The sequence below is a fragment of the Zosterops lateralis genome, assembly GCF_965231275.1.
Source record: "Zosterops lateralis genome assembly, chromosome: 9".
NCBI classification, from domain to species: Eukaryota; Metazoa; Chordata; class Aves; order Passeriformes; family Zosteropidae; genus Zosterops; species Zosterops lateralis.
The window spans coordinates 17,242,675-17,257,555 of record NC_139769.1 but is presented as its reverse complement, the minus strand read 5'-3'; the positions used below and the strand labels follow the sequence as shown (position 1 = coordinate 17,257,555).

The following is a 14,881-nucleotide window of genomic DNA, read 5'->3' as shown; positions in this document are numbered from 1 at the left end:
GCTGGCGGCGAGCACTGCCCCCGAGCCCGCCGAGCCCCGGCAGCCGCAGCGGTGCGGGACCGCCGGGTTCTGCGGCTCCCGGGATGCCAAACTGCCGGAGAAGAGCAAGACGCACCGGCCGCCGGGAGCGACGTTCATTCACAAGGGTGATTTATTCTTCTTTGACAATTACCGCAGGAAATACATTCTTTTTTAAAAGCTGAAGTGTCTTAATGAGGTAACTTGCAAAAATGCAACTGATCATGAGCTAGAAAACATCCTCCTTTCTTTCTCTGATAGTTTTACTGATGTTTCAGGGGTGATGGGACTGACACCAGAACTCAGCTGAGATCCCTTCCTCTCCTGGATGCGCTCCTGCCACAGCTGATGATTACATGCATGGCATAGAGCAGGACCGAGCTGACACTGCTTTTCCTCCACACAGTCTTCATTACGTGGTATCTTTTTTTTTTAAGAGCTAAGGTAATTAAATATCAGCAAAATCTACCAGGCTACGAAGGGACATTGCATCTTCATGCCATAAATTCCCATTAGACAGAGGGATTTATGGCACGTACTGTTTGAAACCCTTCTGCCATCTCCAAGTTTAACCTTCTTGCACAGATCTATAACCATCACAGCTACTGAAATGGAATGTCAAATAATAAATTTCACCAGAAGAAAAGGCCTCTGTGGAAAGCCAGAAAGCTGATCAGAAAGCTCCAACAGGACATTCTGCGTTATTAGTGTAAATATGGGCAAATCCGGAGGCATTCACTGCTTCCCAAGCTACTCCGAGACTGGAGAATCAACATTTGTGCCAGGTTAGACACTCTGGATTTTTATGCTAAAGAAAAAGGAAACAAAATTATTGCTTTTCCAAAGAGGCTCGCATTTCTTTCAGTAAATTTCACTTTCACATGCTCTGTAACCATATAGAGTCATGAAAACATTTCCCAACATGAAAAATTAACCGGATCACAAATATAAAGAACATTTAAACTAACCTTCTGTAGCAGAAAGCGATCAGGCAGTGCTTCAGACTGACAGAAGTTATGCAAATTGGTTCCCTCTATTAGCACAACATGCAGCTCGAGGAAGAAAAATCTGTTAGAAACACAATTCAATCTCCCAAGCTGACAGCAAAATTAGAATTTGTGGCTCACTGTTCCCTTTAACTGGAGTTACAGGGAAAAAAAAAAAAAAAAAAGCCACCCCCTCAACTCTCCAGCACAGAAAGATTTTGGTCAGTTGGTGTTCCAGAAGCCCCCTCATCTTAAAAAAAAAAATGCCCCCAAACCACACTCCTTCAGGATTTACCCCGGCGTGTGTCACTGGAACCAGCTGGCGTAAAACTGGAGCGCTGCCCTGACATTGTTTCACCCAAATGCTAATACAGCCATAGGGGTAAACATTTGGATGTTTTTTCTGGACCTTTTAGCTCGGTGTCTGCCAACGACTACCTGTTACCGGGACGCGTCCCGAGCCCATTCATTTACTGAGCCTGCACAGCAGCCCCGGCCCGGCGCGGCGGCGGCTCGGGGGGTGTTACCGAGCCGGGCCGCTACCCCGGGCAGCGCCACGTGTGCCTCGGGTACTCCTGTGGGCGCGACGCCGGGTGCGGGTCCGGCCCGGGGCCGGAGCGACACACGGACACAGCCCCGCCGCAGGGGACGCGCCCGAGACCGGCGGCGCCGGGAGCCCGGCCCTGCCCCTCAGGCTGGCCCCGCCCCTCGGCCCGTCCCTCAGCCAGGCCCTGCCCCTCAGCCCGGGCCCGGCCCTCAGCCAGGCCCCGCCCCCAGATCGGCACCGCCCTTCCATCAGGCCCCGCCCCTCTGCCCGGCCCCGCCCCTCGCTCAGGCCCCGCCCCTCGCTCAGATCCCGCGCCTCAGTCCGGCCTCGCTGCTGGCTCAGGCCCCGCCCCTCACCCAGGCCCCGCCCCCGGGGGTCCCGTCCGGCGTGGTGCGGCCCGGCCGCCGCCAGGGGGCGCTTGGCCGCTGTATCCCCCGGCCTGAGGCGGCGCGAGGCGGGGCGCGCTCCCCCCGCGCCGCTCCCGCCCCGCCGCCCATTGTCCCCGCGCCGCCCCCGCCCCGCGGCCGGTGCTGAGTCACGACAAGCTCCGCGCTGCCCGGGGCCGCAGCTGTCGCGGAGAGCCCTCCAGCCACCGCCTGAGCAGCGCCATGGGGACGGAGGGCGCCCGCGCCTTGCTGGAGCGCGCCGGCAGGCTCACCCTGCAGACCGGCAACCTGCTCAACTGGGGCTGCCTGCGCAAGAAGTGCCCGGCCACCCCCAGCGAGGAGGTGAGGGGCGGGCCGGGCTTTCCTCCGGGGCGCCTCGGCGGGGGCTCGCCCTGGGGCTCGGGGGCCCGGGCCGGGCGGGGCGGGGGCTGAGGCGCGCCGGGTGCCGCTGCCCGGGCGGGCCGGGCGGTCCGGAGCGGGCTCGTTCCGGCGGGCACGGCGGGGCCCGGAGCCCCTCACGGCGGGGGAGGGTTGGCTCCCCAGCGATCCGCTGCCTGTGCCCTCGGGAGGCGCGAGATGGGAATGACAAAACAGAGTTTTGCTCGTTTGTTTTCGTCCGTTGGCTGTGTTGTGCCCGGTTGGGAGGCTGGGCCCCCCTGCCCCCGGAAGCACTCCCTGGGAAAGAGCGAGCACAGCCCTCTGATCTCGGGAATGAGGGATTAAAACACTTAAAAATCTAAGCGCTGTCTGTAATGGCAGAGGGGATCCCTTATACTTCTCTAGTAAGATAAAAACATGCGTAGATATGATACTGCATTACAGATGATGAAAATTCTCTTTTCTAACCCGAAGTTAATTTAATTTCTTGGTCGTGACACGTCTTGGGAAAAGTAGCTGTTGTCTTCTTTGAAGTGTAGAGCTGTCATTCTTTGTTAAGAAGTTGAAAAGAGCTTTTTAATCATCACTTTAAAAGTATTACCTTTAGCGGTATGTGTCAATACTTAAAACAGTTCTCATAAAATGGAGATCCTGTGGCCATGAACTTCAGAACCACTGTATTTGCCGTTTCATCGTGACACAGTAATCTCAGAACAGTAATTTAATAATTAGTGGAACTGTGGGTTTGGCTGGTTATCGCTATGCAGTGACACTGGTGATAACCTGGAAGTTGGCTGGTTGCACATTAATCATGCACAAGTGGGAGAAAGGTGTCAGGGAGGATGATGTAACAAGAAGGAAGAATTCATCATACTCTTGTTTAGCTGTCATGCGGTCATAACGTTTTATTTGGCCTGGTTGCTTATTAAACATTCTGTGATCTGTGTGGAATAGGGCTGGATTCTGTAACAAAGCTGTGTCATGGTGGGCACCCTTGTGTGGGTAGTTTCTGGAGGGCTGTTAAGTAAAGAGTGGCCAATGTGCATAACTAATAGTTAAGGTATTGAAATTCACTTGTTTACAGAAGAATCTGCTGGCTTTCCAGAGTTGCTGTACTTCCAAAAGCAAATAATTGGTATTATTTGCCATCAGCTTTTAACTCCTCTGTTTGATGTAGTCAGTTCTCAGAATGTAAGCTAAATTTTTGCAAACTGTGAAGCCCAGTGTTAGGGGATGCAGCTGTGTTTGGAAAAGCTGATGAAGGCAGTGGAATACACTGCAGTTTCCACATGGCCTGAGGGCACGGGAGTGGTGTGCTTTGGAGTCAGAGGCCTGTGCATAGCAACTGCAATAGAAATGTGTCCTGTGAGACAGTTGCAAAGCAGCAACGTGTAAAAATTTAGTACTGTCTCACTTGCCCTCAGAAAGGAAAAGATAATTATATAAATTGTATCAAAATAGGATAAAGAGTTATTTTATAAAGGGTTATTGTGCTTAGCTGTTTACTGGGGGGGTCAATTCTTGCCCTTTGAGTCTGAGGGGTTTTATGCTATTTTAAAGGACGGAAGGAATGTACAGTGTTTGTGGTCACAAAGTATTGTTCCTGTCTTGTGTCTGCTATCAGGCAGGGATGTTGACTTCTAGTTTGTGCATGGTATTAGAGCTCTCAGAGTTAGGTATCATAGGAGATGGCTGTTTAATGGTGCACAAAGTAGGTTTGCACACAGTTATAAAATACACTGTGGAAAGTGAAGTAAAGCAGCAGTTATGGAAGTGCTCCTACCTGTGGCAGGTGGCAGCCAGACAGTACCTGTACTTAACTCCTGGGGTGGATCAGACAGAAGCTACAGCATTGATACAGCTGCAGCACTGGTACTGTATAAAATTAGTTAGCTGATTTAATAGTTATGCCTTACTATGTTCAAGAAAATCCATGATGAGAGTCTTAGTTTAATTTCTTTTGCATCTGTGGATGAAGGAAAAATGCAAGTGTGGGGTAGGATCTGTAGGTTCCCCCTACAGTAAGGAAGGACTTAAAAGCATTAGTGGTTTGGCATAGTGGAGTAGATAGGCAGTAAATGGGAAGGGTTGTATGCATCTTGAAAAGAGAAGTAATTAATGCAGTGAGTATTTACTGGTTGATTGTAAAGTCTCATTTCTACACTGTCAGAGCACTTACGCTCTTATCTGATTACTTTGTAACTTAAGAATTTCTGCGCAAAAAAACCCCCAAACTCAAAAAACCCCAAACCACCCCATGTCCCAGTTCTTGCTTGCTTAGCATTGTACTTTCCTTTAAAGATGGCGTTGGTCTGAGAAATAACTGAAGTGCAGTACTTGTATTAATGCTAAAACTCTGTGAAAGAGGAGATAAAAATATGTAAGTAAACTAGTTCGAGCAAGTTTCATATACAAGCTGTGGAGGAAGAATCTTCTGTGGGATGGTGTTGTTAGTTCAGCTGTGCAGTCTGTCCTGCACATCTCTGTACTGTTGTTTGTTTGTGGCTGGAGCATACCCACACTTCTGTGTGAAAACATGTTTTGTAGGTGCGGGACTGCATCCAGAAAACCCTGACTGAGTGGAGCTCAAAGATCGGCCAAGACCAAAAGCAGGTGGGAGAGGTGTTACACATCTTAGCCATGTTACACGTGAAACCAGAGAGATAAGGAGTTGGTTATGCTTCTAAAACTTACAGTAACTATTAAATTGCTGCAAAAGTATCTGCAGCTCCAGATACCTTGAAGGAATATTTCTTGACTCCTCTTCTTTCCTTAATACTTAATAAATTTGGAGAGGTTAAGAAATATTGATGTAAAGAGAGAATCCTGTTGATGGCAGATGAGAACAGTTCTTGGCAAAATAAAAGCAGTGGTCTGTAAGATTTTAAATTAATTATGGAGGCAAGTAAAAATAAATAAAATCTGTGTACCTTAGAAGTTTGCTAGCAAGCTCGTTAAAACTCAGTGGAGAATTGTCTGAACTATGGAGATCACAGATGGCTGAAGACCATGCCATTTGGAGGGGAGCTCTGAAGCATCTGTTGTCTCAGAAATATTTCTGAAGATACAGAAATGGCAATCTTTCCCTTAAGAGCTAAAGACTTTCACATAAGTCTTAAAGCCACAGATGTGAACATCTGACATGAAGATGTTGGTGTATTTGCCTGCTCCTCTTTCACTTTTCAACAAAACAGTGTTCAACAAAACAGTAATAGGTCCCCACTAAATTTATTATTTGCTCTGTGAAATATTAGCATGTTTCAGGAAAAAAAAAAAAAAGGTACCCAAAGAACAAAACAATAACACAAGAAAAAAACCTTAAAAATCTTTCCGGATTTGTTTCTTTCGGTTTTGTTACCAGTTTTTGTATAATGGGGACATCAGCTGCACAGTGCTACATTCCAGACAGAAGTGTGTGGGGCAGTTATTGCTGCATGATTTGTGGAAGAACGTGCTCAAGATTACTCAGAAGACAACAAAAACAAATGCTTGTCTCTGTCCAATGTAATCATCCATTTAAAATAGATTATTTTAGTGGGTTTTACTGTAAGAACACATTACCTTGTGTAATTTCAAATTCTCTTATTAATTATATTGATATCCAGTAATTTATTTTTTTTTAAGTTAAGTTTTGTTTATAATGCCGACTGTATGGAGTAACTCAAAGGCTCACTTGAGAGTCTTTTGGTAGCACAGCAAAAATTAGCAAAGCATTTTTGTTTGGGGCAGCGTTGAGTGTGCCTATAATATACAAAGTCTGATGTAGGTAAAGATTTAAGGAAGTCACCTTGTGCCAGCTGACATGAGATGTCAGCCTAATCCTAAATGAGGTCAGGGGGTCAAATAATTACTGTCTTAAATCACTATTTTACAGCATTTTCAGTGTAGGTTTTTCATAAGCTTCAGTGAAATTACAAAATACTTTTATGCAAAGATGTTCCCATCCAACTCTCAAACCTCCTAATTCTGATGGGGATCTTTTCAGCTGGTCATGAGGCTTTTTTAAAGCAAAGTCCTTTGAATTGGCACAGCAGTCTTTTCACATCATAAAATCAGAACTACTAGGACTGCTGAATCTTTTTCCAATAATTTTAATCAGTAATTTGTATTTTCTATATTAGGGTCGTATAGGGCCTTCCATATATCTTCATTATTTTGACATCTCCTCAGTGATCAAGAAGCCTTGGGTTACTTTCTTTCTGTCTTTGCATTTTTCTACTATTTTTGTTTCTAACTGCTGTAAGGCACTAGTGGTTTTTTTGGGGTTTTTTTTGTTTTGTTTTGTTTTTTGTTTTGTTTTGTTGTTTTTTTTTTTTTGTTTTGTTTTTTTTTGTTTTGTTTTGTTTTTTGTTTTTTGTTTTTTGTTTCTTTTTTTTTTGTTGTTTTTGTTTTTTGTTTTTCTTTTTTCTTTTTTTTTTCTTTTTTTCTTTTTTTTTTTCCTCATTTTTTCTTTTTTTTTCTTATTTTCTTTTCTTTTCTTTTTTTTTTTTAATTACTTGAAAGCATTCTTCAGGAGCTTACTGTCTCCTCTTGACGAGTTGCTCCTAAGTCTCATGTACTTACTACAGGAAACACTGGAGGTTCTGGAATGTACTGTAGCTCAAGCTCTAGAAAAAATAAATCCTGAAGAAAGGGATGAGTTGAAAGTATCAGGTAAGAACATAGTCAAAAATCCAGTGGCACGGAAAAGTTTCATAAGCAGTCATTAATAGGAAATTTATATGTGGGGTTTTTTTGCTCTCTTTTATAATGGCAGAATCTGATTACACTATTGCACACTGTTGTTCTTAAACGTTGGCTAAGAAAGTCTTGAATTAGTGTTTCAGATTTTAAAGCAGCTCACCATTTTTCTAATTTAACTTACATCACCTCAAGATATTTTAAATGTATTATGTGAGTCTTTGACATTTTTGAAGCAAAATATTACAGATAATACTGGAATTAAGAAATAGCATTGGAAGCACATTTGTTTGCATAATTTTTCCAGGTTGAATATGATGAACTTGAAGGAGGCAGTCCAAACTAACACTAGTACATTTTGAGTCTCAGTAAGTTGTGAAGAAGTCTGTTTGTACTATTACATTTGGGGTTTTTATACAGGTTGTTACGGTTATTGCTTCGTGTCTTGATGCTTTACAGCTTATTACATCATCTAACTGGATGATTTCTTGTTCTGAGACTGCACAACAGCATTGAAATTTAAGAGAATGGGGTCTTTATTGGGCAGTCACCTTTCAAAAAGTTGGGGTTTTTCCAATTTTTTAAGTAACTGGTGTATATTCTAAAACTGTTTTACGCAAAAACTTATTAATAGCAAAAGTAAATGACTGTATATTAGTAATACCTGTCTTGTTTAGTTATTGATTCCAATTTGTTTGAAAATAGCAAAGCTTTTCATCGTTGGATCAAACTCTTCATCAATCAGAGATGCAGTTGACCTGGGTAAGTGTGGAACTCAAACTCAAGTTAGGATTTCTTCTTTTACTCTAGAGCTTAGATGGAAAAAGTTTTAATGTTATTTCTAAGAGGTGTATTTAGTCACTATCACAAGTGTATCCTGTTTTCCTATTAAGAGAGACTTAGTTAATCAAGTCTAAGTGCACAGTAGTTCAGCCAGTAAACTTATTAAATGGATCACTGTGACCTTGGATCCACAAACTCAAATCTGATTCCTTGCTACAAGCAGGGGCAAGTTTTTATTCTTTCACACAAAACTTGTTAAAAAGTAAATAGCATGTGATATTTTAATAGCAGTGATTCAGCTGTTCTTGCCAGTTCTTGTTAGTTGCATTTAACATCATGAACTTTGCTACTAACTGTGTAGTCTTTCAGAGATTATTTAGGAAATAAAATAATGCTGCAAGTAGCTGATGAAATAGCTCATTTTTACTGAAAATGCCATACAATGTGTTGTGTTTACATAAAGTTGTGTTGGCCTTATGCAGCAGTAATTGTGAGCAGCACTGAACTTCACTGTTTTGCAAGATTGTTGGGCTTAAGGGGTGACCAAAGAAGAAAGGGTCAGATATCATTATTCTCTACTGATACCCCAATTAATAGCCTATTTATTGTAAATTTTACTACCATTTGTCAAACATACAATAATGGACTCTTCCTCTTGAAGAAAATAATTAATTTAGCTAGGTAGTTCTATTCTGTTTGCTGTGCTGAAGAGGCTTCATGACTTGCATCTTTCCTCAAGTTTAGTGAAACTCCAAGACTTCCACTTTTCCCTGGCAAATTAAGTCTCTGTATTTGGTGTACTTTTAGTCAAACTCCTCACACATATCAAGTACTTTTCCTAACCCACGTACTGTACTTGAGTTATAGTTCAGAATGAAAGCTACAAATTTTAAAATAAATTGAGAGTGAATGAATAGAGAATTTCATCAGTGTCTTCAGAGAAAAATACAGTTCTAACATTAAAAAGGAGGAAAAAAACGTTTCATGCTTTTGTTCATTTTCTATTGGTTTTGGGTTTTTTGCTATTTTCTTTCTTTCCAAAGACCTAGAATCCTTAGCTGTATGCTTGAATCTTTGCTAAAAAGGCTGTGTTACTATTCTTGACTGCAGATACTCTCAGAGTTTCAAGTGGTGAATGGAGAGCTAGCAGAGTGAAGCAGGAGGCGTGGTTTTTGCTAAATTTGAAGAGTCATGCTGTTTATGTTCATATTTGATAAAAGATTTTGCAGTGTCTGTTCTTCTTCCTCAGCGTGTTCTGCCCTCGGAGTTGCTCAGTTAGACTCAGTCATTATTGCCCCACCTCCTGTCGAAGATGGAACTAACCTGTCCTTGGAATATTTGCAACCTTACTGGAAAGAACTTGAAAATCTAGTTCAAAACAAAAAGATTGTTGCCATAGGTACCTCCGACCTAGATAAAACGCTGTTAGAGCAGCTGTATCTGTGGGCACAGGTGAGAACCAACTTCCTATTCATAGCATTTCTGAGGACAGAGTAACTGCTTGCTTTGCTGGCTGACACATTGTTACAAACTTCTATTATAAATGGTTCTATATACAAAATATTAATTAGCCCTGTTATTTTCAACATTTTGTGGATGGTCATAATGCTCAAGGTGGGGGAGACTCAAATGTGACTGTTGTTTATTCAGTGTTTTTACGTACTGACCAGCAACAGCTGGAAAGCACAGGTCTGTTCAGTAGCAGGTTCTTTGAAGTACTGAAGGCTTGAGTTTTGGATTCTTTTATATATAGGAAGGACTACAAACATTACTCTTAAACCTTCAGATTTATTCCAGTGACTCTGAAAATGCAGCTTTTTTTTTTCACTTTAGGCTGTGTTACAAAGAGAGGGATTTCCCCTTGGAAAAATTAGGTTTTAATGGTAAGCTTAAATATAAAGAGGAAGACAGGCTCTGAATGAAATTGCACAATACTTTGTTGTTCAGAACAATTAATTCATGGCACCATAAAATGGGATGAAAGGTCATTTAGTTCCAAGCCTCCTGTCATGGGCAGGGACATTTCCACTAGACCGTGTTGCTGAAAACCGCATCCAACCTGAACCTGAATGCATCCAGGGATGGGACAGCCATCCAGCACTTCTCTGTGCCTCAGCACCCTCACAGTGAAGAATTTCTTCCCAATACCTTAGCTAAACCTGCCTCATCAATCTAAAGTGATTCCCCTTGTCTTATCACCATATGCCCTTGCAAAAAATCCCTCTCCAGCTCTTGTAGCCCCTTTAAGGTACTGGAAAGGACTCTAAGGTCTCTCCTGGAGTCACCTTTTCTCCAGGCTGAACAATCTCAGCTCTCTCAGCCTGTTCCCATTGGAGAGGTGCTCCAGTCACCTGATCATCTTTGTGACCCTCAGTGTTTTATGTACACTGAGAGAGGGCAATTGCAGGATTTAATGACCACCTGCATGGTGATCATGAATACAGTTTGTGAGAAGAGAGAAAGTCAGTGGAAGAGCATCCCTTCATCTGATTCAAGCATTTGCCTGAAGGCATGCAAGATTGCAAATTAATATGTCTTTAACAAAAATGTATTTGAATTTTTTAAATTTGAAGTCTTTTTCAGACTAACATCCCTGTAATGCTTTTACTATAGAGGGAGGAGAAAAAGCTGCTGCTGTTTTGAGAGCACAGTGGACAGGAAGCCAGAGTGCAGTGGGTTAGCACTCACCTTGCTATGGCAGCACCTGAAGTTAGATCCCACTCCTGGTTTGGGCTGTGTGCTGCAGGGAATTGCAGGTGTTGCAGCTGCCTACATTAATTAGTTATGCAGAATTAATTAGCCTTGCTCAGACTTCAAAGCAATGGTCAAAGGCAAATTGTTCAGAGCAAAATTTCTGTTGTAATAGAAGGGATGGGGAAAACAGCTAATTTAAGTACATGAGTATTTTTTTCTTATAAAAGTATTTTGTTACTCTCAGGTGAAACCAAGTAGTAATCAGGTGAACCTAGCTTCCTGTTGTGTGATGCCACCTGATCTCACAGCATTTGCAAAAGAATGTGACATACAGCTGTTAACTCACAATGACCCCAAAGGTAAGACTTTGCCAATTAAATTAACAGAAGACTTCTAAATGCATTTATTCAACACAAAATCAGGAATAATCTTTCCTGAACTTCAAAGTTTGTTATATTTGAAGCCTGAACCAAGGATTCTAAAGTCTCTCCTGTATCAAACATTTCTGTTAAGTTATTGCTGTTGCTCCCTCCCCTCCCCCCTGCCCCTTCTTGAAACAATCTTGCAGCCTTGGATAATTTCTTTAAATACTTCTAATCAGAGAAAACAAAGTAAATAGAAGAACAGCCTACTGAGAAATCTGTGCTATGTTTATTTCCACAAAACGTGGAATGAAATGTATTAAATATATGGCTGAAGACCGGTAAATGACAAATGAAAGTGTACTTGCCTGGAACTTGTGAAATAGATTACATAGAAATGTTGATGGTCAGTTGATTTTTGAGTAGTTTGGTAATATTAGAGCTGTAAATTTACTAATCTTTAAGTAGGATTCTTTCAAAGTCTTGCCTTCTTCAAATAACATTATTGCAAAAAGAATTGTTAATACTTCACTTTTTAATGCAGTGATTCATTTGCTAAATGACTGAAGAAATGTGAGGCTTTCCTTTGAGCTGTAGAACTGAGTTACCAGCTCTCTACAATATTTTGGGATATAACATTTATTTCTCTCATACATCATCTATCTTCTTCACTCTTAAGAATACCTTAACAGTGTTGGACACCTTAACACCTTATTGGAATTATAAAAAAATCTTAATATTTAGTTAATTCCTTCCCTGCATTCTTGGTTATGACTAATTATTCATGATGATACTTTTCCTTCCTTCTCCTTTCATTCCACATGACCCCAAAGAAAAAAGTATATGACAGATTTCTTATGAAGCATTCACTTCATAGTACCACTGTTCCAACTAATGAACTTCATCAGTGCCTGAGCAGGATTTATCACTGCTCTGGCAGCATGCAAGATGAATTTCCATTCAATCTGACAATCTCCATGTCTTGTGACGTTCAGATGCAACTTGTAGTTTAATAAATAGTCTCCACTGAAAGTCATGAAATGAAGGAGGATTTGGTAGAAAACAGCATAAGTTGCGATTCCTTTATGTGACGTTTGTTCAGCCTAACTTTTCTGTAATGGTCAGCTGGAGAGTATCGAGACTGTTTCTTGTGAGCACTCCTACCCAAAGACATTGTTCTCTTGATGAACATTCCAGAGGAAACTAGGATTTGTACTTGGCTTCTTTTCCTGCTTTGTGACATTTAACCCCATTTTTCTTAAAGCTTTCTGGGCTTATGGTTATTATGAGCCCAGTAATGGGAGATACTGTAAATGTTGAGTTTCCAGTGACTGTAGAGGTAACTCTGAATGCTCAGTACTTTGCTGATTTCAGCCCTGTGCTTTATTCACCTCTGGTTTGTCTAGCTAGCTTCTCAAATTTAATTTTCAGTTTCTCCCACTAATGACTCTGCTGATCAACTCCATTTGATATCCCAAAGTCTCAGTTAGTCTTATGGAAAATACTCAGTGTTGCAAAAGAATTGTCCTGAAGATTTATTTTGTAATATTCAGCTGCTTCTACCCTAATGCATTCTGGAGGAGTGGATCTGAGGGGTATGTAGTACCACTTAAGATCTTGACTGTAGGAAAAGGCTTCTCTTACTAAATATTGCTTTTTGCAGCTGTTTGTATGACATTATTTTAAGCACAAATATCCCTTTTTAACTTCAGAATTACTTTGTGAAGCAAGTTTCCAAGAAGTTCTCCAGGAAGGCATCCAGAACGTGAAGGCAAACGAGTGGATTCCTTTATGGCTTCTGCGGTATTCAGTCATTGTTAAAAGCAGAGGAATTATCAAGTCCAAAGGCTATATCATACAAGCTAAAAGAAATGCATCTTAAAACACTTTTTTTTTTTTTTTTTTTGTAAAGGCTGTTTAAATTTCTTTGGGATGGGGGAACATTGCATTTTTCATAGAAAGATTTTTACAGCATTTATAATGTACTATCAAAAGTTGTAATTATTCAGTATGATGTCAGTAGGAGTGTCTGTGGTGGTCTAACACTATTTTTCTTTCTTAACTATTATCATTCATAATATGAAATATTTTGGGGCTTTTTTATTGAAGTTATCTATAGAGTAACAGTTTAAAACAATTTTCTTTTTATGACCAGTTCACTGTAAAAATTATCATTATATTTTAGCTGCCATTAGATAGTATGGAGAAACATATATTTTTTGGTTTTTAAAAAACAAATTTCTGTAAATCATACTTACATGGTGGGCATACATTTCAAGCATTCAAAGACTAGCTTTTATAGAAAATTGTCATCTTTTATGATACAATATCCCCCAAAAATTAAGTTGGTATCTCATTACTTGATATATATATATGGCAGGTCAGCTGTTTAATTTGCAGGGATGGGACAATTGGTTTATTTTTAATAGAGTGGAAAAGACCCCTATGATTTAGAAGACAATCCATCTTCCAAATTATTTTCTGACTGTTACTTGAATTCCTTTTGGCTTCTTTGTGCTTTGATATGCCTCATGTAGTGTTCGCACAAGTGTGATGGCATTTTTACTGTTTGGAATAGAAAATGTATTAATAGTGAATGTTTGAAATAAGATTTGAAAACATGCGATGAAGAAATCTGTTAATCAAAAACTGAATTTTGCCTGTCTCCTTCTCAACCATGGCTTGTTTTTTGCTACTTGTGAACTACAGAAGCAATTAGCCAAGTAGAATGGTGATGCTGTTCACTAAAATTAATTACTTATTTTGCACTTGCCTGGGAAACGTGTTGCTTGAGTGCCACTAAGGAAAGATGAAGCAAGGCTTAGCTTGAATTTGGATAACTTTCTGATTGGCAACAGCTTAGCATGCTGGCTTTTTAATCCCAGAGAGATTGCTGTAGCTAAGGCAAAGCTTTTGGTTTAATGTATCTTTCTATCAAAAAGGCCTTTCCCTTTCCTTGGCCTTTAAATCAGGGTAGATAGCTAAAGTTCAACTTGTAGTTTAGCAGGAACTTTGATACCGAGTGTGTAAAATAGTAAATTACATCTCAACTTCAGACAGAGGCGTGGCCTCATACTGGTAGTAGTCATTAACTTTGTTGTACATATTTTGAGATTTGGACTGTAAGGGAATGATTTTTCATCAACATATTTTAAATTCTTCATATAGGCAGCAAGTGGAATTTGAATGCCTGTATGTAGTGTCTGGAGTGTCAACTTCCTATAATCCATTCCACTAAGTTTAATGATGAAGGTTTTTCAAGGTACCTTAGGCCTCAAATATCATATTTGCAGTGGCAAGTAGCAGGAAATTTTCTTGGCTTCTTCAGTTCTTTTGATAAATGACAGAATCTGGGAATTGAAACTAGTAATGCATCAATAAAAGTTTGGATTTTTTTTTTTCTCTTAATAAAAATGTAGTGGTTTCTTTTTAATGTTGGGTCGGTTTGTATCAGAGTTCAAAATTGTGTGAGTTTAATTTTAAACTTCCCTGCTAGCTCTGTGTTGTGTGCTTATGATTTAACCACTACCTATAAGCTCTTGTCTGTATTTGGCTGATTCTGTATCATATTAAACTTGTGTATGCACTCAGGTTTTTATATTGAAATGCTACAAAACAGGAACTGTGCTAAACCAATGTAAAGGCTGCTCTAATGGGATGATGATTTATTTCCTTTCTGTAAACTGTTAATCGTTTGCTTACTGTAGAAAAGTACCTTTTAAGACGTGGCATTTCTAGAGTGACCAATAGCATAATAATAATAATAGCATAATAATCAAGTTACCACTTTATCTCATCCGTTGGGTTTGCATCAGGGTGGGTGAGAAGGGATTTCCTTCCATGAAAAACCTGAAAGTTTAACTAAAATTTGAAAATGCCGTAGTCTTTTCAGTGCAGCATTTTATACTGTCGCACATTTTGTACTTTTCCAAGTGCCTGCACCCCGCGATTCCACCACGCCCTGGCACGCCTCGCGGGGCGGGGCCGGGGCGCCGCCGCGGAACCTTCTCTCCCGGAAAGGGCGGGCGGCAGGCGGGAGGGAGGGCA

General features: G+C 40.9%; 1 protein-coding gene across 2 annotated transcripts; it reads left to right on the top strand.

Annotated features, from left to right (window-relative positions):
- The first annotated feature begins 2,097 nt into the window (after positions 1–2,097).
- GCLM (glutamate-cysteine ligase modifier subunit) lies at positions 2,098–14,617 on the top strand. 2 transcript variants are annotated; one of them, XM_083868112.1, is made up of 7 exons: positions 2,098–2,279; positions 4,863–4,928; positions 6,884–6,968; positions 7,701–7,757; positions 9,028–9,230; positions 10,717–10,831; positions 12,547–14,617. In XM_083868112.1, the coding sequence occupies exons 1-7, from the start codon at positions 2,160–2,162 to the stop codon at positions 12,714–12,716; spliced, it is 816 nt and encodes a 271-aa protein (XP_083724238.1). In that variant the 5' UTR covers positions 2,098–2,159; the 3' UTR covers positions 12,717–14,617. The 2 variants fall into 2 exon arrangements, with proteins under 2 accessions (XP_083724238.1, XP_083724239.1); XM_083868113.1 differs by lacking the exon at positions 2,098–2,279 and adding an exon at positions 2,675–2,719.
- The last annotated feature ends 264 nt before the right edge of the window (positions 14,618–14,881 follow it).

Excerpts from the sequence above, each read along its gene's own strand:
- GCLM (XM_083868112.1), top strand. The coding sequence starts at position 2,160 with ATGGGGACGGAGGGCGCCCGCGCCTTGCTGGAGCGCGCCGGCAGGCTC. Across the intron at positions 2,280-4,862 it reads CGGCCACCCCCAGCGAGGAG|GTGCGGGACTGCATCCAGAA; the intron begins GTGAGGGGCGGG and ends CATGTTTTGTAG. Across the intron at positions 6,969-7,700 it reads GGATGAGTTGAAAGTATCAG|CAAAGCTTTTCATCGTTGGA; the intron begins GTAAGAACATAG and ends GTTTGAAAATAG.